The sequence below is a fragment of the Coptis chinensis genome, chromosome 7 (assembly GCF_015680905.1).
Source record: "Coptis chinensis isolate HL-2020 chromosome 7, ASM1568090v1, whole genome shotgun sequence".
In the NCBI taxonomy this organism is placed as follows: Eukaryota; Viridiplantae; Streptophyta; class Magnoliopsida; order Ranunculales; family Ranunculaceae; genus Coptis; species Coptis chinensis.
In genome coordinates, this window is record NC_141462.1 from 45,897,202 (window position 1) to 45,924,119 (window position 26,918).

General features: G+C 38.6%; 1 protein-coding gene across 7 annotated transcripts; it reads right to left on the reverse strand.

Moving 5' to 3' along the window:
* MOM (ATP-dependent helicase family protein) lies at nt 1-25,840 on the reverse strand. Of its 7 annotated transcripts, none has more exons than XM_086569827.1 (23): nt 25,477-25,832; nt 23,787-24,363; nt 22,954-23,623; nt 21,297-21,381; nt 19,822-19,985; nt 19,644-19,707; nt 19,375-19,520; nt 18,593-18,786; nt 18,330-18,457; nt 17,956-18,168; nt 13,142-13,291; nt 8,738-8,992; nt 7,906-8,046; nt 7,487-7,813; nt 7,216-7,389; nt 5,641-6,577; nt 5,297-5,496; nt 4,868-4,972; nt 3,281-4,513; nt 2,538-2,837; nt 1,953-2,453; nt 1,633-1,843; nt 1-1,163 (listed from the first exon to the last, which is right to left on the reverse strand). In XM_086569827.1, the coding sequence occupies exons 2-23, from the start codon at nt 24,337-24,339 to the stop codon at nt 526-528; spliced, it is 7,389 nt and encodes a 2,462-aa protein (XP_086425953.1). In that variant the 5' UTR covers nt 24,340-24,363; nt 25,477-25,832; the 3' UTR covers nt 1-525. The 7 variants fall into 7 exon arrangements, with proteins under 7 accessions (XP_086425953.1, XP_086425952.1, XP_086425951.1 ...); XM_086569826.1 differs by having other exon boundaries at nt 1,953-2,456; XM_086569825.1 differs by having other exon boundaries at nt 1,953-2,837; nt 19,822-19,982; nt 25,477-25,833.
* Nucleotides 25,841-26,918: the final 1,078 nt, after the last annotated feature.

A 26,918-nucleotide genomic window follows, 5' to 3' on the forward strand; every position in this document is an offset into this window, starting at 1 on the left:
TGGATACCAATGTAACTGCTGATCAACTTGCCGTCTGAATCTGTATGAACTACAATAGTGAAAAAGTAACTATAATGTTCTTTCCTGCTACGTTACTGTCCCTCATGTTCTATTTGCAACCTCCCCTAAAGTGGTTCTGACCACACCGGCTTGCAGTTGTACAAAACTACAAATGAGCAAAGCCTACATTGTAATGAGATCCACAACATTTTTGTACAACAATTTACAGAACAGATAAATCGCATATGTAAGTGGGCAAAAACTACTCCCAGAAACGCAACAGTGAAAATACAGTACACGAAGAACCTGGTCGCTTAGAATTGACGCCCACCATAACCGTCACAATCGCACAGCTACTGGAGAATTTTACTGTACATGGTAGCCAAAATTGATTCAAAATGTTGGTTTTCAAGTCCTGGCCAGAGGTTGGAATTGGACTTACGCGGCAAGTTGGGGCAGTTGCAAATGGAATTTGTTAAACAAGTTGGAGAAATTTGCAGGATGTCGAAGATCTTGTCCCATCAATTAATCATCATCGGATAAGCAAACGATGCCAGCAGCATTAGCTGAGTGAACTGCAGGGCCACGTAAAGTACCAATCAGTGTTGGTTCGGCCATGCCCCATGTGTCACTGGTTTGCCCAATATCTCGCAACGGCGGTAACAAAGTTGGTTGGTTTGGACTAGGGTGTCTGTCAGTGTCCATGAGCAGCTCAAGTGCAGACAAAGAACTATGAGAACCTCGCAAAGCAGTCATATTTTCAGATTGATGGGTCCTGCTAAAAGGTCCCATGGACGGAGGCACATGGGGAGTATGCTGTGGACGTACTGAAGAAGCTGAGGTCGGAACACCAAGTGTCTGCTGGCCTGGCAATACAGAAGAAACAGGCGAGAGACTGGGTGCTGCCACAAAGGTCGTAGGTCTAAAAGGCTGTAAATGTGGGGCCGGGGAACGCATTTCAGATCCAGTTTGCTGATTCCCAGATGGAGAGAGGACTTGCCCAAAGTGTGATCTGACTGGGTTGCTTGAGAAAAGTGCTGAGGATTGGTGGACCATTTGTACTGGTGGGGATGTAGGTGCACCAGGCATAATAGGCACAGGTCTCTCTGCAATTTGCGGTGATGAAGAATGAAATGCCTGCTGCATGGATCCTGGAGGTGCTCCTGAAAAGTTGAAGTAGAGAGAATTGTGAATCGGAAACAAGACTCGCCTAAACTGAGTCATCTTCAGATCCTTGGAAAAAATTAAGGATCAGCCAGTAAGAGCTGTGTTCATGACTAGACTGAGGAATTTGACTTCTAGTTCTCAGCTACGCTGAAATGGGCACTTCAAAAAGGAAGACGCACCCATGTCGGACACACCATTTCTTAACTGAAAATGTTGTCCCAGACTTCTCCAGGAGATGTACTGGCCGAGTCCATGCAACGCTCATTCTCAGATGGGGAATTGAATGAGTTACGTGTAAAATAAGTTTAAGAGTAAATGAATGCTTGTTTTATTCTTCTTCGTGCTATTTATAAGTGTTTACGTTAAAATGACATGTGCATGGCATGTGCCAACTATGCACTATAGTCTTAACCATAAATACATAACAGATGTAAAAAACTAAAGGGGTGCTCTAACATTATATACCTTGAGGCAGTCCAGGGGCCACAGCCATCCTATTATCACATTTGAACCTGAATGCCTCAGCTAGAATCCGATTCATGTGTACTATATTGTAATTTGTCTCAAGGGCATTCTTTCTCTCTTTGAATTCCACTTCGGCATCCTGAAGCATCACACTGTACTTCTGTCGGATCACTTCTATCTCTTTTTCACGTTCAAAAGTCAGCCGCTGTTTCTACTCATATGTAAAAGCACAAGAAAGAAACAGAATGAGCACACTCCATATATAATAACTGCAATCAAAATTAAACATTGGCATGCAGACATAAGAGACAAACACAAACCTCATCTTCATGCATCTTGTTGGCTTGTTCTTCTTCTCTACGTATTCTTCCAAGTTCATTTTGAAGTGGGTCATGGCAAAACTGTTGAGGTGTCCGGGAAGCTACAGGAGCAATATGTGGAGGGTGTGGACGAAACTCAGGAAGAATTCCCATGCTCCTATAATCTGACAGATGAGATCCACTGCCAGTCGCAGCTGATACAGTAGGCAGATGCAGTTGTGATTGTCCACTGGATTGTGAAACAGAGTCATTAAACAGGTCAGGTTGCACTCGTAGTGCGGGATGTGAGGCAACTTCGGTCGGTTGAGCAGAAGTTACTCTGGATTGAGTGTCATGCATGGGATCACGGTCCCCTACAGGGGGATGTATTTGAGCTTCATACTGTTGAAGGCAATTATGCCTTTCAATAGATGCAGGGACGTCAGCTGGACTTTGTTCAGCAGGAGGTGATGGACTTTGTTCTGTGGAAGCTGGATCTGTGGCTGGAACCCGAACTTGAGTCTGCTGAGAACCATCATGCATTAACTGATTGTCAGACACTGGACAGGAGTGATTAATTATTACATCTTGTTCTTCAGGTGGTACCTGTATTTCAGATTCGAACTGTTGACTTGATTCACTTGTTTCTTCTGGATTAACCACAGTAGGTACAGAAATGTCAGGTTGACACTCTTCATTGGATGGTTGAGCAACTAAAGGAGACCGATTCAACTGAACAGCAGGTGGAAGAACAGGGGTATTGTCATCAACAAGACCAGATAACACAGCACAAGTAGGCAGTGATGACTGAATGTGAGCTTGCAATGAATTCTGCACTTCACAGCCCTGTGTTTCTATTAATCTAACTTCAGGTATAGAGGGTTGAGCTTGCTCACTGACAGGAACCTGACAAGAAATAGTATGAGAATGAAACTGCAGATTAAAAGCTTTTTTTTTTTATAACAAAATGGGAGATCGATGAGTCTGAGTACACATGCAAACACTAATAGCAAAAAGGATGATCAACATACGCAATGTAAATAATGAAATAAGTAAGGATGCCTAAGCTATCCAATTACCCTGAATAATGATTTGTGGTCCTGAACTGCAAGGACATACACAACCAACTCTCAAAGAGCTGAGACGAGAGAGCCACTTGTGAGGACAAGAACCCCCAACAAAAAACATATCAGTGTGCCACTGCACATAAGTGCGCTACATAGATGAATGCATAAGACTTCAATCATGCCATATATCTTATTGGACAGTGCAAATAAAGACGAACTAAAGAATGCCACAACAGATGACACTACTTAAGATCAGAATCAAAACAAGAAAAAGGTCCACACCTGAAGTAATGGAACCTGATCATCTTGCGAAGGGGCAGCATGATCCTGACCCAATGGTGCAACTGCAGTTTGCTCTGAAAATGTTGAGTCACAGTCACAACCAGCTAGTCTACTTTGCTGGTCTGGTCTAGTATCAGCTGTGTCTTCTGGAACCAAAGTATCCATTGCAACACCTTTTTCACATGATTGAATCGTAAGAGGTGGTAGTTCTGATGCCTCAGCCCCAAGCAGTTTATCTGGAACTACAGCAGAGGTTTCAACAGTTACGCCTTCAGAAGGCAATACTGATACAGCTCCGTTGGTATCTGAATTTTCTGAAGACGTCCTAGATGATGTAGTTGCGTTCTCACAACCAACCTCATCATGCTCGCAGTCATTCAAGTGTTCAGCTCTTAACCCAGAACCTGAAACCTCATGACTGACTACAACATGCTCAAGTTCCTCCATACTTTCCATTCTGAAACCAGATTCTGACAAGTGCTCCTTATCATATGCATCCACAGATCTTCCAGATTTCGCTTCTTCCAACCAATGATCATTCATCCGTGTTTCTTCCTCCCTTGCTGTCCGTTGCATGTCTTCAAGTTTTTTCTGTTGTTTCTCCAAATGAATATTTAGTTCTTCCTTTTTCCTTGCAAACTCTTCATCTACCGCCTTCAGCTTCTCTAATCTAATTGATATTTGATTGTGTATATTACGAATGAGAATGGACTCCAGCTTGTGCTGTCTGTCTAGCTCTGCTATTTCCTTCTCCATAATCTTCTCCCTACTTTTATTGAACTTCTCAAATTCCTCCATCTGCTTTTGATACAGCTTTCTCATTCTCCGCCTATGAATTTTCTTCACTTTGAAGTTCATAGAGAGATTATTTTTTAATGATATCTTGGCATTTACAGCTTCAGCATCCTGCTTTTTCTTGGCAGAATTTTGTTGAACGAAACACTGGCGACTCTCTCCGATCTCCCCATCTTCTAACTCATGATGAGCAGAAAATGTTGATTGCTTAGCCCCCACACTCATAAAGTGTTTCTCTTTATCTCTTGGTGAGGAATTGTCTGCTGAAATAGACTCAACACTTTTTGTTTGAGAGAACAATTTTTTCAGTGTTCGCAATTTCGAATATACAGATTGTGTTTCTTCTTCTTTGCACTGAAAGTTGAAGTGCTGCTTTAAAAATGAAAGGGAGTCCTTGCGACTCATCTTGTACTTCATTAAAGAGGCTGCTGACCAACACTGCCAATTTCAAAATACATAAACATTAGTAGACTGCATTCATTTTCGAAATATGAACCACTTTCTGCAAGATCGACATTCATCTCATTTGCTTTATTATATGCAGTTAGAAATGCAAACGGAACCTACAAGGTGGGGCTTAGTCAAGATCATAACAATGAAACTGCATACACACCATCATTGTTGTATCCTACTATCTCAATCTAAATTTCACTCAAGGAACGTATTCTTCAATTCATGTGGTTACAGATGTTTCTAACAATGTCTATATTTACTAGTTAAGTCAATCCTCTGTTCACAGTGCAAATTATACTCCAAGAGAAGAGGAAATGACAGTTTGGGTAATATTCTAACCAGAGATATCTGAAATGCCTGAAATATCGTCACTGGCTCCCTACTGATACGATGCTTATACACAATGTATTCGAGAAACTTTCCAGCCATACTCTTGACGTCCTCCTGCATTTAAGATCAAAAGAATCCACATCAGACAGAATTAAAAAACCGTAACATTTTAAGTGTCTTTGGCGAAAAGACTCAAAGATACATGGACAACTCAGCGCTTATACAGACTGACACCAGCATTCTCCAAAAAGGGAGGACATTCAAAACTATTCTCAACTGTTGCAGAAATGAAAAATCATTGTGACTTCATAAAGTACATAAATTTCTCGAGGAAAAAAACCTACCAAAAGAGATCACATCTCTTTGGTTACACAATAGAAAAAAGGTGAAAACCAAGAAAGAAAAAAAGAATATGATCGAGTTCTAAGAGATTCTTACTGGAAGTTGTAGGATTTCACAAAGCTTTGAAATCAATGGCTTCAAAGAGAGATGAAGGTCCTTCTTTGAATCATGAATATTTCTTGTTCCCTCTGATTCAACCATAGGTTGGTCCGAGACAGACTGATTCATAGAATTTGTATCAGCTATTGAGGTCAGCAAATTTTGAGACCCATTACCAACTTGAGTACGTGGTGTTCCTGCAGAAAAAAATGATCACCCTCAGTTTCAAAATATAAGTCTAAGACAAGGAACAAGGGGGGAAAAGCCTTTCCATGGAAGACTTTCTCTTGAAAAAAATATACACTAAATAATCACACAAGTTCAATGTGTCTGTCAGTTACCTTCCCTCTCCATCCTAACAATGTTCCTTTTCTCATCGAGGCAACTCTCAGGAGTATTTGGGTCAAGAGTATTGGTATCTACTTTCTTTCGCTTCTTTACAATTTCATCATTTTCAACTTGAGGTTTTAAGGGTAAATCATCAAATTTTTGAACTTTTTTCCGGTTTCTCTGAGATGATCCAGAAGTATATCTCCATTGAGGATGCCTCCCATCAAGTACATTTGCCCATAGAACATGAGGTAACTCATCAACCCTTGATTGCATCTCCCTCTCCCCAAGTAAGAGAATGTCTCCAGAATAAAATGCTCCACTCTGCTCCGCCTTTCTAACATATTTACAATTTTTTGGGCCATTATCTTCAGCACAATTTGGTAGTTGTCTCAACATATCCTGCACTATATCATTCACAAATAACTGCTCGCATGAGACGTTTGAAGCAGAGGATTGGGTACAGCCACCATGGAACTCATCCAGCTTGTGGAAAAGAAATTGAGCACCCCAAAGCAGTAGAGTGTGACTAGTAGTACGGTTTATGTTCTGTACATTGCTGTCAAGAATCATTTCCTGTTTAGCAAAACTTAAGACTTTCTCTTCCACAGTACAAGATGAATAAAAACGGAACACCTTAAGTTGATCAAACTGTGTATCTATAGTGATCCTCTGCAAAGCTCTTAAATCATTTAATGGATTCCAATCACTATCAAAAAGAATAACCATATCAACTGAAGAGAGCTTAATGCTTGGAAGACAAGCACGATTTTCAATTAAAAAAACAAATCTCCCTCTGTCCTTGCTATTGAACATGTTCAAGGCAGCTTGCTTCCTTGAATTGACTAAAACACTATCAATGCGCTCATAAGAATCTGGCCCGAATCTTTGGCGCAGAAAGTCATCCAAAATATCACCAATTGAATTCCGTCCAGAACCACCAATCGACTGCACACCAAACAGTAAAAAAAAAATTATAAAACCGAAAATTAAATGAGATGTGGTTACAAGATTGTGAACCAATTACATGTTCACTTTGTTTTGGAAGATACTAATTTAAGAATCAAAATGAAAAAGATAGACTGCATAAAAGATATAAAACATTCTCAATTGCCAACCTTACTCAAAAAGAACACCATTTGACTCTAATGAAAGCACCCTAGCCAAAGATGGTCAAACATCTGAGTGTCATACAGCTCAAGAGTGATACGAGCGTTTTCATACCAATATCTCTTCAGTCAAACTTACCTTACATATTTTACACCCAAAATCTGTGGTTGGTTCACTCAATGTCTTACCAAACTAATGAACCACTACACCATATTATCAGCACAGTTTTTTTTTTTTGAAAAAGTTATGGGGTCAAGGCAGACCCCCACCGGTTTATATTGCAAAAGGGTAAACCTTACAAGCCTCCCTAAGAGTTAGATCATTAAAAGGAGGCACACAAAGACGCAAAACGACAGACTATAAGCCTAACATACCTGAGATCACTAGACATGCTACAATTAATAGACTTCCGAAACTAAAAAAAAAATTACAGAGCACAGATAAGAAAGTGACACAGATATTGTTCAAGCCAATACCTGGAAAAGAATAAGCACTCTTAAGCCTCTCTTTTTAATTTCTGGTAGGATCTTGTCAAGAACTTGAAGCTTTCCACTGGCATTTACTCCAACATCCAAATACTTAACCTCTGGAAGGTCTTTCATCAGCAAGCTTTGCAAGGATTCATCCACAAGATATGGATGGTCACAACACTGCCAAAAGAAAAAAATAATAATAATAATAAAATGTAAGGAACTAGAAAACATATCAGGAAAATGGAAACTAAACAATAGAAATACAGTGTATGACCTTCCTGACGGATATTAGAATGTCCCGAAGGGCCCCAACAGGATCGCTTTTTGAACACGAACGCAGTGATATAGAATTTGCAAGTAGACTGGCACAGTACTGCTCAAGCTGCACATTGGAAAGCTGAACAGGAACCCAATATTCAACAAACTTAGAAGAGACTGACTTTCGCTCACATGCAACAAAATGAGAAAACCTCTCCTTCAGTTTACTAATAGAGTGACCAGAATCATTCTTCACACTGTCAATCTTCAGATTAGCATCACCATTTCTGTCACTTCCAGATTCGAGAAATGACAGAAGATTTTGGTACTCGACTATGTTTTCCTGGACAGTCAACAACGATGGTTGAGATAAACATCAACAGACAACAAACACACGCACACAGAGGAGGGGATCTGAATAAGATAAATAGATACCTTCACTGGACCATTGAGAAACAGAAGCCTAAATCCATTTGTTAGCATCCTAATCTGTTCAAAATATCTGGACATTCTTGAGCGGTGGCACTCATCAACGATAATTGCCTCCCACCCTATCAATTCCAAGGATTCTTGATCCTGCAGATATATATAATTATGGAGGTTGATCAAAAGCACAATAATAATTTAGTAAACTGACACCGGCTCAAAATCTAGTTCCATGTGTTACTATCAAAACGAGCCAAGACAGACCATTTATCAACAGAAATTGTTGCAAACTTTGAAACAATAAATTTTCTTAAAACCACTTTTACTATCAACTATCCAAGACGAGGCCCAACTGTCCACAATATTGTATGCATAAATTGCAAATCATCAAGCGGCTTGAAACCAATCACGAGATTAAAGAACCAAAATATTCGAAGACAACTCAAATCAACGAATGGAAATTTTTGAAGAAAAACACTTGTAGGATATATTCCATCCAGTGTTGATCTGATTGTCAGGTAACCATGAGAATGTCCAGTATAGATAGCACTGTTGAGATGCTTACTCCCACATGGGTTATGTTAAGCCACACATCAAAGTATATAAGTCTTGGGGCCTCTCCACTTATCACCAATTGGTTTTAAGTTGGATGCCCATCTTCAATAGGCACTTCAGCAATTTTTCATTACATTCAGGAAGGGCAAAACGTTCTTAGTTTCTTGTAAGTATACCTATAGTAGCAGTAGCCAAGAGAAACTTGATGCATAAAACAACTTAAATATTACCACATGGGACTACAAAGCTTCTGAAAAGCAATATATACCAATTAAAATCAAGTTACCTCAATAATAGCATCTATAGGTGATAAAAGTACTTGAAGCATCACACAACCACCGTCCTCATAAAATTCCAGAGCTCGTACACTCTCCCGGACTTCTTTGTTCCCAGTGTAAATTACGACATTGACTGATGGTGCTGATTGTTTGAACTCAGCCTCCCAAGCAGATATAGCAGAGGAAGATGAGATGATAAGAAAAGGACGGCATACATCAGATTGCACAGATAAGATAAATAAGACGGCCTTCAAAATTCTTTCCTGCAAATATAAAACCCATACATCAACATATTGATGTTTTAGAGGATGTTTCTTTGAGTTTGTTGTAGCTAGATGGGACCGTCTTATGTTCTTAGACATGGAGTGACGGTGCATGTCTTGGGGGTTTTCCTTATGTTTTGTTTCATCTCTTGTAAATATTTATTTTTCGGTTTTTCTCTTGTAATGTAGACCTTCTCAGCCTACTTTTCCTTTATTAATGAAATATCCCTTTTACCGAGCAAAAAAAAAAAAAAAAAGAGTTAGCAAGTAGCAATAGAACGGTAGGAATAACAAAATTCAGGTAAAGACCAAATCAATGAGACAGAGAAAACTGAAAGAATAGAGATGGAATAACTAAATACAGCATATTAAATATGATTAGAAGTACTTAGAAGACTACAGCTTCATCCCCTTCGATGCAATTGATATTGTTTAAAACTAGTCAACTGCTGCTCCTAGAAGGCTTCAGTCCAATATGAATCAATTAACTCTTCGAGGGGTAGCCAACCACCAACTGAACAGTAAGCTCATACTCAACAATGGACGCATGACACTGTTACTTCAGCATGAAACTACATGAGTAGTTCGTATTCCAACTTTAAAACCTGTTTGTTATGTGTGTGATATCTCAGCGGATTATCTACCAACATCACTCCCCTCAACTGTAAAAACATATCTGTACACATGTTTCCATTAGGGAAACAACTTGTAGGGCTTGTCCAGCCCCAACCTGTACCACTAGCCAAAGCATAAATATTTTAGTATCTCCCTCAGAATATGAACATTAGAGGGAGTTCCAATCCATTACAATCTATCCCACAGAGTGAGGCACAACCAAAGCAAGTCATATCAACCCAAGCCGAAAATTCTACACAACATAAATCCACAACCAATCATGTTGAGGTTCCAACCACAAGCCGCAAATGACCATCATAAGGCAAGCAAAGTCAAGGCCCAAAGATTGCATCCTAACTGCAAAAGCTAGAGAAAGTAGATAGCTCTAATATGTCGCACACCAAAAATGTATTGAATCATGCTGCAAGCCAATTCCCTACACCCCCTCCCCCCCAACTGCAAAAGCTAGGAAATGTAAGAAAGTAGATAGCTCTAATATGTCGCACACCAAAAATATATTGAATCATGCTGCAAGCCAATTCCCTAACTCAACCCCCAAACACAGTAGGATCAAACGAGTCCACGACAACCAAGCCAACAAGTTGACCCAGATCACCACTAGGCATGCTCTCCTTATAAACTAAACCAGTTAAACAATGAAGCTCCAAACCTAAGATGAGTTCAGGCTATGCCAATCATACACTAGTGGAGGTGAGACCCAAAAAAAATTCCCATAGCCTGAGCATCCATTTCCAAGAGAGATTCTGATATGAAGAATTAAGCAAGATAGAGGACGGATAATGGAAGGAGAGACACTTCAGCTGAGAAGATTGGTGAAGAGAAGAGGATTTTCCAGAGATTACAATTGCTAGGAAAGACCCTCAAGTCATCTTCGTCAAACAAACCAGTACCAACTGATTGAAGCCTTTAACCTAAGACTCATAAAGCTCCTACTGGCGTTACTCATAGTAGTATTATTTACTAAACCAAGGATACAAGCACATTCTTGTTCTTTTTTCGATCGGTAATGTGATGTATTTCACTAAACCAAGAGAAAAAAATAGGTCGAGAAGATCTACAAGCAAGAGAAAGAAAAAAAAAACAAAAACCAAAATACAGCCAGAAATACCAAAACTCCCCATACATACCAACAAAGAATCTGTATACATATATTCATCTAGCCACAAAAATGCTCAAAAGGTCCAGAAACACCTTAATCCAGTAACAAAGAAGCCTTTATAGCTATAAGGACCCTCAAAAAGTCCTATAGTTTACCCTCAAAACGTCTCCTGTTCCACTCCAAGCATGCACCTCAAATGATTGCAAACGGTACCCGAATCACTGACGTCTAAAGGAAAAGGGACCCAATAACTAGGGTGATCCACCACCCTATTAGGACTTACCCAACACAACTCGGAATCCTCATGGAAATAAGATCAAACTCGCCAAGAGAAAGGACAACACAGCAATGCATGGTTAACTAACTCCTCAACTCCAGATCACTAAGGATACAAATTTGGAATCTGGCCCCTAAAATCTCCTTTTCTAAGATAATAATTGGTGAGAATGCGCTCCAGTGCTGCAAACCAAACAAAGAATGCAATTTGTGTAGTAGGAGCCTCTGAACCCCCAATTCTGGAACCCAGGAAAGATTGGGTGGAAATAACTAGTAGGTGGTAACCAAGAACAAAGGGTAAAATACAAAGACCTCGTAAGAAAAAACCAATATACAGATTTAAGTTAACACTTCCAAGTCTAGCCATAAGAGAAGCTAATCCGTTGACGATCCCAAGATTCCAAGCATTCATAAATGGTATCCCCTTTAAGCTTAGCATACTTCTCCCTAAGAGGGTTGTCCCCCAACCAAGCATCCTCCCAAAACTAATCTTGTCTTATATATCTAATACCATTCTTAAAGACAGGAATAACATTCATAATGCCCATCCAAGCCACACAGCCACAAGGGTTAAAAACAGGACCACTCTCCCACCCAAAATGGGACTCTCAAGGTGCGTCACTTGACACCTTCAAGGAAAGGTAAGCTGGTTCCCAATCAAAACAACCTAAATAGATGATTTTACATACTCATGTTCTTCAATTGCAAGCGTTTTATAAAGAAATGACTCAACGAAAACAAAGGTAAACACCACAAGCCCCAAGGCAGTTGTTATAAGCCAACCCATGTGAACCAAGTCTGTAAAGCTAAGTCACATTGACACGGATACAGAGTGTCCAACACGGGGATGCAGGTAATTATAAAAAGACTTTTTTAGTTACAAAACTAATTCTTGGGGTCAAGACCTTACAAAGCCCTTGTTACAAATAAATAACTGTGAAAGTGGTATATCATGAAGTTGTAACTATGTTAATAGATTATTTTCTTTGTTTTTTAGGATATAGAAGAAAGTCCAGAAACCCTAGATTGAAATCGTATGCACAACGTGCCCGAGTGTCTGTGTCCGACACGGATCTTTTAAAAAATATGAAGTGTCCGTGTTACTTAGGTGAAAGGTGTGTATTATATGCAACAGTTCACAGAATTTGTTTTAATGTCTATATATAACATTAGCTTATACAGGTCTACAGAATTTCATTGAATATCTAGATACAGGTCAAAAAGGATTCAACAATATAGAAAATACTATAGTCAATGCTTCATCATGGATAAAGTAACAAAAAGGGACATGTTGACTCAAAACCTAGTATTTACCTACTGTGTGGCATGGTGACAACCAAGCATTTTAATGAAGAGTCTTAGATACTTGATTGTTAACTCTTCATACCAGTTCAAATTGGTCTTTGATTTGCCTCAGGACTCTTATGTTCGTGACTCCAAGTAATAAACAAGCTTAAAAGAAAGTTAACGATTACACGACAGCATACATATTCTCTCAAAATATAAATTTCATGCAAGAATAACACTTGATATTATAATCATCTCACAGAACATCAATTATGTGTAAGAGATCCAAAAGCAATGAGGAGTTTGGTTTAGACTGTATAATTTTCTCCTAGTTTTGGTTTCAGTTTCTTGCAAATGTTTTTCACATAGTTTCCAAACTTTTGTATAGAAAAATGGAAAGATTGTGGTTGTTGATTGACAGCTAACATAGTATTCAAAGGATAAAAAAACTGCCTCGTGATCCACAAGTTAGGCTCCTCATCAGATACTATCATACTAATAAAGACTTGAAACACAAACTACCATAAAAATTTGGCTATTTTGTTGGTTGGTGTGTGCGTGTGTGTGTGTCTCTCTCCCTCTGTGTGGGTGGGTGGGGTGGGGGGGAGGGGAGGGATTAAAACAGCACACACTGAGAATCACCACTATGAATGTCTGCCGACTCTTAGAATTTCTAGGTCAATAACTTTCCATCTACATATCTAAATCTTTACAGGGGCTTAATGCTTGAATTTGGGTCAAACGAATGTCAGGTACTGCTGGGATAGAACTGACATCAAGCACAAACTTATCATAGATAACCACAAAACTCAAAGACAAATAAGGATAGCTATGATATAGCAAGCGCCAACCTGGTCATCAACGACAACAGCATTCTGATTCTTGTGCCAGTACTCACGAAGCTTGTTCACAAAATTTAGATGATCATTATCAGGTCCAGATACACTTCCGCCAGGCAACTTTGACAGTTTAAAGGATGTAAATTTTCTTTGCTCCAGTAACTGCATAAAATTGATGACACATACATATGCAATGTGTCAGAATGTTCAAAGCAAAAAATAATAGGGAAGTGTAGCACATAGAATGAACTATGAAGGCTAATATATATAGAACGGCCATAAGTAATTCAAAGAAAATGCAAGTGTGAATAACAACGTAAAAGAGTATACAAGGTGAATAAGGAAAATAAGTAATCATACGCAACGTTAACTAGGAGGGCAATGCTAATATTTAATTAAAAACTAGATGCATGTAATGGCAATTAGCACATATGAGGAAATCTTTAAAATTTATATGTGGCTGCAGTACCTACTACCTAGTGCAATACAGTGCTGCAACAAGGAAAGAAGCTCCCATAATTGAAAGATGATATACTACCAGAAAATCATAACACAAAGCGATACTTGGAAACACAAAAAGGTGTCTTCTAGTATCCACAATAGGGTAGGGTTGAGGGTACATAAAAGTTTTGCACACCCAATTATTGCACACATGTAGACGTATCAATCACTTGGCAGTGATTACCTATACACAAGTTTCTTTAAAGATGGGCTGTGTTTTAATGGTCCGTGTCTCTGGCCCTCTACTCAACCCTCACGCCATCGAACAGCAGCTAAACAATCACCCAAGGCCACCTCCACCAATCCCCCTTCTTTTTTCCTTTAACAATTAATTGCAAGGTCTATCTATCTCAGACCTTTGTAAGTCCAACAATCAGACCTAGGCAACGCTCTCCACCCATCAGACACTTTGATGTGATCTTATCGGCCAAAACTTCGATCAAACATCTATCTATAAACAGGAACACCCTAAGAGCCTCACTTATAATTCATTAATCCAAAACCAGCAACCTTCTAATCTCTTACAAGCCCTCATTTTAACCTGGGGTTTGTTTGACAACAAAGCAAACCAATAGTCTAATTACACATGGGTCAACTAAATTAAAGTAAATAATATAAATGACAAAAAGATTTGGGCTTGAACTTGGACACGTGCACCACAAGATTCATCACACTTTATATGCACTATCAAATTGCATTTCTCTCAACATTCCTCATGCTCGCACGGTACGTAGTATGCTCAATGCTCACACACTACTTAGTATATGTTGATAAACGCTGTGACAATACCCAACCCACTGTTGTGTATCCTTTGAGTTGTGAGTCCAAGTGAAGCAATCACTAATTGGATCATGTGCAACAGTGATTAATCTATTTCCAGCCTGCAAACCATGGTTTTCAGAACCTGTTTTTTTAACCGGATCGGGCCAGACCAGTTCAAATAAAACCCGGCCAGGTCTTTGTTAATCCTAAAAATTACTATAAAGGAAAGTACTTAATATTTGAGTTGAGTCAACTCGGCTGGGTTGAGTAAAAACCACCGAGTTGAACCGATTTTTAACCGAGTTATGCTTGAACCACCAAGTTTACCAGTTTCTAACTTGAATCGGACGGTTCAAACCAGCGATTAAACCGTTTCTATATTTAACCAGTTCAACATAAAAAAGTCGACCTGGGCAGCTCCGACTCCGGTTCAAACCAGCCAGTTCAAACTCGAGTCGTAAAACCATTCTGCAAACCCATAGGACCATACCTTCTTGGAGTGAGTAAATATCAATGGTTTAGATTAATTTGTAAGGTCTCTTGACATTTACATACCTTAGACGTGATTCACTAGCCATAACATTTGCAAAGTATAAGAGAAAATAGACAATCTGTGCAAGTCAAAATTGATTTCTTATTTATTTTTCATTACTTACTTTTTCGATAGCTACAAAATTACAACTTTATTCATTTTAATCCATAAGCCCTAATTCCCCACCCAGCCCGACACATTCCCAGAATATCAGGTAAAGGTGGGAATAGATCCCAAAGCCTTGGCCCAAATCCCCAATGCTTCACCACTTAGGCCACCAGGAATGGAACCAGGGAGAGTGTGGGAAAACTTCGCAACTTATTAGTAATTAGCTAGAAAAATGTCTAAACCACAAGGATTTGCACCCTCAAAATTTTTCCAGAAGGTCTATTACTGCACCCCTTAGTCAACTGTTGACTTCATATACTCTAGCACCCCCATACTTCGAATCCTGGTTCCGTCCCAGGGATCCACATGCAATTTGAAATTGATCTGGTTTCCAAATGTATGCGCAAGGCAACTTTGACAGAAGTAGTGAGGGGATCCTGTATAGCCACCAGCCTAACCTCACTTCCTTTGACAGGTAGTGTGGGGAAGAACTCAAGTTTCTTTGTAATTTAGTGTAACCGGAGACCTTTGGATCACAATTCCTTGGCAAATGATGAGGTTACCAAAAAGGCCTTCCTCTTACTGCTTCCTCCTGTATAGCCACCAGCCTAACCTCACTTCCTTTCTCGTCTTTCTACTCCATGCTATCATCATCCAACTATCACCCATTGTCCATTCACCCCACACCAAGAACCTTTTTCTTCAGCTTCTTAAGCTCTTCATCCCTCTTCGATCTTCACTGCTACACCCTCCTTTAACTTTCTCGAGTGGTCTTTCTAACTTGTTGATCACAATATCAACTTGGTTCCTTTCGAACCAAAACTTCCTTGTCTTTCTCTCTGTCCGATCTTGGACTGGAATTTTCCAGTGACACAACCCCTTTCAATTTGGGATCTGTCTTTTTCACAACAACCAAAAGCGTTGGTCAGTTCATAACTTGTCTGAAAACTCAAAAAAACAAAAAGGCAAACCAATCAAGTTCACCTTTCTCTCAAACCATTCTTCAGGGATCAGTATTTGTTTTTTGCTTCCTAAGTAAACAAATTCTATTAAAAAAATAAAATATACAAGGGCATTGGAGTACTAATCACATCTTTCAAAATGCAAGCAAAACCAAACTTGAAATAGAATTCCATCAGGGATCGTGTATTTGTGTCACAATTATCAGACTATGGAAGCAATAAAACAGACATTCCTCAAAGGTCAGCTTCCCCATCCCCACCATGACATCTTGAACTCGCTGCTCATCAACCACAGACAACTTTTGAGAGTGTGAAAGGTCTGATTTCTTGTTCCACCAAATGGTAGTCTCTGGAAACACTCTGCCAACTAAGTTCAAACCTCCCTAGGTGGCTAGGTTATAGATTTTTTTTTAATATACTAGCAAAAACCTATGGCTACGCCACTCAAGAAATTTAGGGTGCCTTTGGCATCTCTCGATGCACCTTTGGTGCCCCAACTCGTAGCTAATGCACTTGGAGGCGTGTACCGTGCCTTCGGCATAATTCCAATCTCCTCTGGCTCACCTACAAAATACCACTCAAGAAAAGACAGGTGCCTTTGGCACCTCTCAACACACCCACTCGCGGTTCTAGCACTCATGACATTTCATGTTCCTTTAGCGCATACACCAGTGGCTATGTCAGTCAGGACACTATCGCATTTCAAACTCGCCTACAAAGGAACCAAACAAAAAATATGTATTCACTACAATTTTGTGGCAATGAGTGGTCTAGTTTGAAGGTCTCGTCGACACGGCTTTAAAACAGAGCTGCGGATAAAATGTACAGCAGTTTAAATTTTGAAGTTCAAAAAGTACGGATGATCATCTCCCTCCCCTCTACCATGCACCTTTATTCAGAATTTCGTGTACCTTTACTCAAAAATAAAATTGAATAAAAGAAGACACAAAAATCCCTAAACACAATTTCACCACTATCTCTAACATTTGTGGTTATACGTAAAGAGGGAAGAAAAAATATTATCAGCTTTTCCTTTTATACCTCAGGGAGAAGAAAACTGTTGAACGGGTAGTAATCTGCAAAAGGACCTAGTCAAAAGGGAAATTAATCGGAAAATTGGACGATTAAGAGGGACTTTTCGGGGATTTGAGCCCCAACTTAAGTTGGGGGGTTTATTAGCAAAGCTGATCAGCTTAGTAGTGACTAGTCGACGATTAATCTTCTGATATAATAGCATAAGCTCCACAACCACCAAATAATTCGGGTTTGGTTCAGTTCCAGCTAGCATCGGGCTCCGACTTGGTAAAGCCTAGAATTTTTGGGCTGTGGGCTGGATTTCAGGCTTCAGGCTAGATTTCCAACCTTATACGTCAGATCAAAGCTGTGCTTGGACCTATATATTTACTTAATGGAACCATCCTAAACCTATACAGGTCCAGCTCGAATCTGGTCCATCAGCAGCCCAAGATCGTAACATAGTAGATGGGCACAAACAAACCCACACCTAGTCGCCTAGTACATTAAACTGAATGGGCACACCAAAATAATTTCTTTGAAACAAAATGAAAGAGAGTTTCAGCACTCCAGTTATCCTACATCCACCCAGAGCAGCATCGCTGACCTCTTGCAGGCTTGGCAGAGATGAAAGGAATAGCTAATCTGCAAACATTTCTAAACGGTTTAGCCTCTCCTTTTTTATCGGTTTAGCTTATGTTGCTTGGGCAAATGGGAAAGTATTTATTGGCTGACCAGCTCAACCAGTATCCTTGTTAGAATTGGATTCAATAAAAAGCAATTCAAGCTCACAAGTTCCATTCCAATCAAATGAGCTTATCAAAAGAAGACATTAAACCCACACTATTAAAAACACTTGGTCTATGAAATAATAAGAAGTACTTAAAATTTCCAGTAGCAATCCTTAGTTAGAGATGACTTTTAAGTGTTAATAAGTGAAGAGAAACCTTTTCCCTCGAAGGATTCGACGCCGATATTGCCTTCTGATGACGACTTTCATAATCCGTTATGAGGGTCCCAGCTTCAGGCGACCTCAAAAAGGGTGCATCCTCTAACTCCCATGTCGCATGCTCATATCCAAGACCACTCCATTTCACAAACCACTCATACTCTCTTTTCTGTAGTAGACGATGTGGTGTAGTCCATTCCGACTTAAGGACCTAGATGAGAAAAAAGAAATGAAGACAGGGACACGTATCCACTAATGCAAAGTGGTATAAGAAATCCAAAAGGCGCAAATTGACTGTGACTCACTATAAGAAAAACATAAATGACATATTGTCATATTGCAATACTGAAAGGAAATATCAACATGGGAAACCTGGTGTTTCTTGAACTTGGCGACAAGCACTGGAGCTTCAAGAAGCAGCTGATGTTCCAGGATCCATTTATTATGAACATGAGCAAGACCTTTGTACTTAACCAAATATTTCTTCTGCTTCTGGATCCCTACCATCGGTTTACGTAGTAAATATTAGCAAAAATACACCAATAATCCTCGTATTAGAGGGCATAGAGAATTAGATGTGCAAAAAATTAAAGAAATTCAGAAAAAAAGTATTCACTTGCAAGTTGCAACCATACCTTCACAATCTGACACCTCCTCTTCTCTAATGTCCCATAAAGACTCTACTCCTTTAGACACAGAATGCACACCGAACTGTATCTTCTTCTTAATGCACTGTGAACAATGCCAAACTCCAAGTGGAACAACCTTGAATGGAGGATCAAGACAATCGAGATGATAGTTTCTTTTGCACCCTTTTCCATCGCAGCACCTGACATTTTATACGACAATATGGATATTGTAATACATAAAATCAGGAAACACAATTCATCGATATATAGATACACAATTCATGAAACAAATACAGATACACAAATACAATACAAATACATGTTGGCCTTGTTTTTTCATTTTAACTGTCCATTTTTAACATCTCCCTTTTACTTTGAGGGTAACGCATAACTCTACATGATCTTGGAGCTTTTTCCACTTGTCAATAGCTAAGTCTACATGAGTAGCATAAATATTTCAATTTTTATCTCCTTGAAGATTCTCATCCATGTCAATGGATGTGCGAATATCTAGAAACTATTACAACGGTAGAAGGGTCCCTGAAAGGCTATGAAAAAGCTACAGCCATACTATGCATCTGTCGAATTGACATACGACTCAAGAAATGGGAAACCATACATCTTAACGCTAATATGGATAAACCCCCAACATAATTAAGAATGGGGCAGTAAGCAACTTGGACAGCAAGGCTTTTTTCTTTCGGATAGACAAAATTTCATATCAAAACTACTGCCACCTTCAGATTAGTACTTCAGAAAAGAAAACCAGTTAATGTAGGGCTACATACAAAAGCTTTCCACCAAGCTTGCAAACGACACATGCATTATGGTCACATTCCGTTTGAGTGTTCACAGAAGACTCCTCTAGCCGCAGCATCTTGCAAGATTCTTCATTGAGTCCTAAGCCATCCCTGGATCCATGTTCACTACCATCCTGATACAAAAGATAAAGGTCCATGAAAATATTCTCGGTAAAATGCTCAAAATAATAAATAAGCTCATTGGAAACATTAATTAAAAAATGACCAGGCAGAGCTGAGGAAAAAAAAATGGTTACCGTTGCCAAAGGGGTTGAGATCTCAGCTGTATTGTCTAGATGGGTCTGATCAGGCACATAATTCCTGGAAGAAAAGGTTAATAAATAAGAATGACTGAAACAGAAAATGCTCGTGGTGACAACTTCGCCTAAGATAACATGAACATGAAAATAAATATAGGAATGAATTGCAGCACACCTTTCGACTTCGGGCAAAAGCTCATTTTTAAGAAGATGAACATCGTCTCCACTTTTCTTTTCAATCTGGTCAGCATCTGTTTTATTCTCATTGTTCAGTACACAAGTTATAGGCATCTCCTCGTTTTCAGGATTCGAAAAAAATGCTGCGTGCTGATGAACCTCCTGTGTCAAAACAATACAATTAGTAAACACTGAAACAGCTGTGTCAAAGAACAAAAGGACAGAGAAACTGACTTTTTAAGTATGTCAAAGAAAACATAAAGCCTTGGTAATACTCTTATCAACCATTCACTCCCCATCACGGTAAAGTGATTAGTGTAGAACATTCCAATGGCGAGTGTATGGGCCCTATGAAAGGAAATTAATATGCAGACATTTGACAATGAAAACTTGCACCGGCTGGTTCTTTCAATCTAGCTTTTACAATGTGATGGGCTTAGGTGACTCGACTTAAAAGAGACAGAAGTTACACAAATTGTATTCAACTAAGATTCTTCTTTACTGTAACTTTTCAAAGAGTTCTTCTTTACTGTAACTTTTCAAAGAGTTTGGATCACCCTTAGCTTAGTGCCTTGCTAAGGAAGCCAGACATGGGACCTACTGACCCCATTTATTGGATGTATCTTGTTTTTCCACTTTAATGAGTATTAAATTGTGGCATCTAACTCAAAACCAACTGGCGATGAATAGAGCGTCCCATGAACTTTATATCATTATGCGAGGCTTCACATATCCCATGGGTGTAAAATCTCAACACGCCCCATCACGTGTGGCATTATTTGAGCCTAACACATGGACAACATACTTGGGTAAACGGGCCCTTTGGGCCGAACGCAATAGCCTGCTCCAGTACCATATTAAATTTAGGCATCCGGCTCAAAAACAATTATGATGAGTAGAGCAGCCCCAGGATCTATATATTATTATGCAAGGCTTTACATATCCTACGTGGGATTAAACATCTAAACAATGATTTTTCAGTTTACCAATCCATTAAAAAAAAATACGTATACCCATTTAAGATGCATCGGCCAAGAAAGCAAAGCCCACCGACAAGTCTACCCTCTAAAAAGAACTCCTGAAGTAAACAAAGGATCACAATGACAACTAAAGAAATGATGGTGAAGTTCCAAAATGTCAATAAGCATGAGTAACTTAGCATTTCTATAATCCCAAGAAATCAGATAATTTTACTAGAATTTTCTCGCCAAAGGAGTACTTGAAAAATGAACTTTCTAAATCCCCACTCCCAGCTACTCTCGCACAAGCTTCCAATAACAAATTCTAAATCCATTCCAGCAGAAACTAGAATCACAAAGAGGAAAGGCTAATTATCATTTTCAAATTCATTTTTGTGAGAAGAAAATGATTGGAAAGATAACGCCCATTGTAAACCCAACCAGACAAGTATAGAAAATAATGATTGACAAGAAAGAGTTGACAGAATTAAAAGAGACAGATACGGGATCAAACCTCAGGAGAAGGGTCACTGCAAGAATTATGGTTCCCTCCAGAGCTGCAAGAGCACATATTACACTTCTGTGAATCCACTTCTAACCTGCCCAAACAAATAATGAAAATGAATCGATGAAGCGGATACCCGTATCTGATCGACAGCACAAAATTCATTATGTTTATGACAACACGACATTCCATGTAACTTCCGTGCGTGATTTCAACTGGTAAGGGCTAAGGAAGTTGAACTCGCTACTTGCAAGTGGAGTTCACAACTAACAACTAATTTCAAAGGCACTTAATTCCCATAATTCTTAGTTAGATGTACTCTTGTTTAAGACGTAAACTCACACCCTCTCCCCAGGTGAACTAGAAGGAAAAATGGATTTTAGTAAAAATGAACTAATTTGAACATACCTAACTTCATCTATGTAAGATCGCAAAGAATTGAAAGAACTGTTTTTTGCAACATCTGACAAGGTTAGAAGTATTGATTATGTTGATTTTGTGTGATGATGCTCTCTATGCCAGACTAACGTCACCAAATAATCCCAAAGGGTCATCTTGTACTTCTGCTGACTGGCTGCTGGAAATAGTCTGTAACCTATTTCTCCCCCATTCCTTTGGGATAATGTCTCAGCCCATCCCAAAGACCATGCCTTCGAAACAATTCGGATATATTATAAGACACCAAATAGGTATATTTCAATTGACGTCTGTTTTAATCAACAAGTCAAAATGTCAAAAAGTCCGTTTTTATCCATTACAAAAGCCAGAATGTCATAACTTTTGATTCACAAATCTGTTTTCAGTAAAACCTAACCATTTTGAATGCTTCTACAAAACCAAACATCACTAAACTTATTTAAATAAGTCGTTTGATCCACAAATTGTTTTGTGCAACACTTTTGGATAACATTAGGCATACTAGAATGTTACCTTGAGAATCTTTTTGCAGTCAAAAAACTCTACTGGCCACACAGAAGCATGAAATACAGTACTAAACAATTTCCCTAGTACATATATGAGTTTCCTATTTATGTATTTCAGCATAAAATCCAACAAATTCACTGTAAGGACAACAAATCCTTATAAATCATATCATCAGATTCACTTTGAAATTGGTATAAAGTCTCCAGTTTAGATAGTATGGTTTTAACGCAGAAACTAACACGTAAACCAACTTTAAACTGGATATCCGAGCAAACAAAAGTACACTCCCCACCTCAGAAAAAGAAAATAAAAACAATAAATAAATAACAAAAAGCGCCATCAAAGTAAGTTGCATTGCAATTTGCAAATCGGAAAATCACCCACTAGGCCATAAGTCCACTATCTATGATTCTTGCGAAACACATGTGCTTCTGATAGCAACCAAAGATTGGTATGAAAATAACAATATATCCCCCAAAAGCCCTCTTACAAAAGGGAGATACAGAGTAGTCATGTCCCTCATTAGGTAGGGTTCATCACTGATAGGTCTATCAAGCGCCTGTAAGAGCAAACAGGCAAGGCAGGCAGAATGATCTAAAACATATGCAAGTCTTTCTCAACAGAGCAATACCAACTGCCTTCCCTTGTTTTAGGTGCAAGTATCCATGCATCACGATATTAATATTCCTGAAAACATCCAATATATGGTGTACAAAACAGTGGTTCTAGAAATGAGAAATACCTTTTTCTTTTAGTACAAGCATCACATAGCTCCAGATAAGTGCTCCTCGTTCTTTCAGATGGCGGTGAATTCAGAGCATTAGCAGAAGTAACAGCATTGCCAGAAGTATAGATCTCTTCATTCGCAGCAGGCACTGAAGCATCAGAATCAGAATTAGAACCCTCTGGCTTTCTCTTTCTCTTTCTCTTGGAATTACCAACATCAGAAGCTCTTTTTAAACACTGATCACCAGATCTAGATCTTCCTTCTGAAGTAATAGATACATTTGGACAATTCTCCCTTGCTGAGCAATCCAACTGCGCAGTCTCCGCTTCAGCACACACTTCTTTAGATGATTCCAGAGAATTATCCTCGCATTTGGACACAGGTGAACCTTGTTCATTATTGGATTCACAAAGCTCATCAGAATGTCTTCTACGCTTCCTGCCAACAAGAGACGGCTCTACCTCCCCAAGAACATTTGACATCCCAAGGTCCAACTTTCTTAAACCAGAACTGGGGCCTTCAACAGCTACTTTTGATCCTTCGCCAGCATCTTTTTCTTCAACTTCCTCCATGTTTCTTACACAGTCAGCTCCATCTTTAACTTCCTTGGAAGTACCAGCTTCTGTATGGTCAGTATCCCCTTGAGATGTGTCATCATGCTCTTCCAGCTTTTTCTTATTAAGATCTACAATGTTGAAAGCAAAATGATAAGAACAAAGTGTAGGCAACTAAAATATAAGATAAGTAAGCAGAGCTATAAAACACCCATCATTTACGCCCTAATGATTTTCTTATCGCACACAAAATTAAATCATGTTATACGATAAATAAGGAGAGTTTCAATATACCTGCTTCCTGATTCTTCGTAGGCTGCTCTTGACGTAATGATTCCCTGTAACTACGAGCATCCAGTCTTTTCTTTCCCAACAATAAATGAGCGGGCCTACGATCCGTTTGCCCATTTCTTTTCCTGTCTCTGGGGTTGTCTGTTGTGCGTCTCCTCCCATTGTTGTCTCTCAAGTCCTTTTTATTTTTAGTGTCCAAAAGCTCTAGACCATTCTCAGACTTCTTCGATTCTGATGAACATGAAGAACGGCTGTTCTCACCTCTTTCAGACCTTCTCAACGGACTAGGCATCTTCTGCTTCTCAACTCTTTCAGATTTCCTCTTGATTGGAGGAGTGGGCGGTGTCCGCTTCTCAATTCTTTCGGACTTTCTTGTATTCAAAGGGCTTGAATCTCTTTGTTTATTTGAAGGGGTTTCTCTAGTAGATCTTCTTAAAATAGATGTATCCGAATTTGTAGAACCTGAAGCAGTTGAACCTTTTATGCCAATGTTTTCTCCTTTTGAATTGTTTCCAACATCCTTCAATTTACAACCGGATCGAGTAACAAGTGTCATTCTTCAGAGAAGAAAAAAAAATGCCTACAAAGGAGACCGGGGGCAATATAAAATGAATAACAAAAAAAAGGTAAAAGAGGGAGAAAAAAGTCGGGAGAAAGAGAGAGAGAGAGCACATTAAAACTAAAAAGAATGAATTCATGTGGTATGAAAGACAAACTTCCAGCAGTTCGTTGCAACTTTCTTGCGAGTTTCAGTTCATTCATCATATATTTTGTATCATCACTTTGAAGCCATCAAGATATATGCCTCTTTTTTCCAATAAAAATTTATTTTCTTGATATAAAAAGAAATTACACAATGGGAGAGGACAAACACACTGCAAGTCCAGTTAAATCTATTTTCCAGACTCATGACAGCCCTCCATAACCCATGGCTGTATTGCTTTGGAACAAAGCTTAGAAAATCATTCAACTTTCTTCTAGCCATACTTGGATATGATCACCTCCGTCCACAAGTTATCTCCTTCCTTCCCAGCCTCCACGACCACTTCGAAATTTTGGAACCATTTCCTATTCTGTCAGAACTGTATTAAAAATCTTTTACAATTAGGGAGTGAAATTTTGGAACCATTTCCTATTCTGTCAGAACTGTATTAAAAATCTTTTACAATTAGGGAGTGGGGAGAATTGGGCAGAATTATAGCTCTTAAATTGGGAAACCTTTCCTATCAAAACCAACTACCCATATAGATTTCACCTTACTCTAAAATGACTGTGGGAATAATTCCCACAAATCAAACACACCCTAATTTAAAAAACCCACAAATCAAGTAACCCTAATGCAATTCACTACTCTACTCCCCCAACTAACAGACAAAAGTACAAATATCTAAATTTCCACATGAAAAAATACAATCACAATTCCAAAACAGCGACATTATCATAACAGACTTCAAAAAAACAGTAGTGAACATACATGCATGCATAATTTATCTCCCTAAAGCCCTAAAACGATGGAAATTGTATTCTACTGACCTCAAAACCCAACTTCATAAACCAAAAAAAACCCTAAACTAACGTACATAATTAAATTAACCAATCAAAAAAACTTAAATGCATAATCAAAATGTAGCATTTCAATACTTCAATTTATAGATAGTTTACAGACGAGTAAAATAAGTAGGGTGAGACTTACTGTTTATTTTAGGGCTTGTAAATTTGTTTTCTTTTCCGTTTGTTTGTTAAAAAGCGTGCGAAGAATAATAAAAAAAGAAAATGAGTTGAGAGAAAATTTATATAAAGTGAAGAAAGAGAGAGAAATGGTATTTATACTTGGCGTGAGTTTGTTTTTTTATTTGACGGAAATGCCCCTACTTTTTTTAATAGAGCAGTTGTGTTTTTTTAGGTTTTTGAGGATTTTGGGAGGTCGTGCCTGTTTTGCAAGAGAAGCTGCACTTAGTGACCGTGATTGCTTTGGAGACTTATACAATGCTGCGCCATCGATTGAAATCAAGCTCCAATGGTTCAACCCCTCCCCTTAACGCCGTCGCAATAACTACATTTAGGTCGAGAAATAGAGATGGGGCGTATGCTCGACACGTTGGTACGATGGCAGGTAAAAGAAACACACCTGCACACGTCACATAGACTGTCAGAATTTCGTTCAACATTTTCCACCAGCCGCTTACAAATAATTAAGAATCATAAAAATAGTCAAAGTGGGTACCTTACTTTCTCAAAAAATTCAATTTGGCTAATATACTTATTAAATTCTTCCATCCAAATAATCTGATAACTTGCGGTTTCTCGAAAAATTCAATTTGGATAATATAGTTATTAAATTCTTCAATTAACTTGCGGTTCAAATCAATCATTATCTAATATAAACAAATTCTTTAATTCAAAAAAAATTTCCAAAAAAGAAAAATATTGGACAAATATGCATATTCAGGCTACCTCATATAGAAAAAATATTTTTCTCGTCAACATTTTTATTTTTTGGAAAAAACTTTTGAATTAAGGAATTTGTTTACATTAGATAACGGTTAATTTAAACGGCAAGTTAATAGATTACCTAAATTGACGAATTTAGTAAGTACGTTATCCAAATTGACGAGAGAAAAAGTACGTTACCTAAATTAAATTTTTCGAAAAAATACGTTACCCATTTTGGCTATTTTTTCATTAAGAATCACTTAATTGGCATAGTATACAATGTATTATGCCTTATTTTGCATTTTGGATATACTATACAATTTCCTAGTCACATTACTATATTATACTATCAAAAAATTTGCACTTTGATACTTGGAACTATTTCCGGTCATTTTGTGTTGATGTGGTCACCGTCCTATATCACGTGTCCAGCCATTTAGACATGTGGTATTATTTGTGCGCATGAAACACACGTGACCTATTTTCTCATTCCAAACGATTTTAGAAAACACGAAAACTTGAAATTGTGAGTTTAAAATGGTCTACAGTGAATGGTGTAACCTTCTTTCTCTCTTCTCCTCTATTTCAAAACCCTAACTCTCAACACCACTTACAAAATGTCATCCACCTCTATCAATTCGAATCGTTCATGCTTTTGAGGAGAGTCATCTCTTTTGGTAATATCAAAGACTGTTGGAAATT

Bases quoted from the DNA above. Each gene is read 5' to 3' on its own strand.
- MOM (XM_086569824.1), bottom strand. From the start codon at position 24,339: ATGACACTTGTTACTCGATCCGGTTGTAAATTGAAGGATGTTGGAAAC. The intron at 23,624-23,786 runs GTATATTGAAAC...TCAACATTGTAG, and splicing joins TACGAAGAATCAGGAAGCAG to ATCTTAATAAGAAAAAGCTG. The intron at 18,458-18,592 runs GTATGGTTGCAA...AACCGATGGTAG, and splicing joins GGAGGTGTCAGATTGTGAAG to GGATCCAGAAGCAGAAGAAA.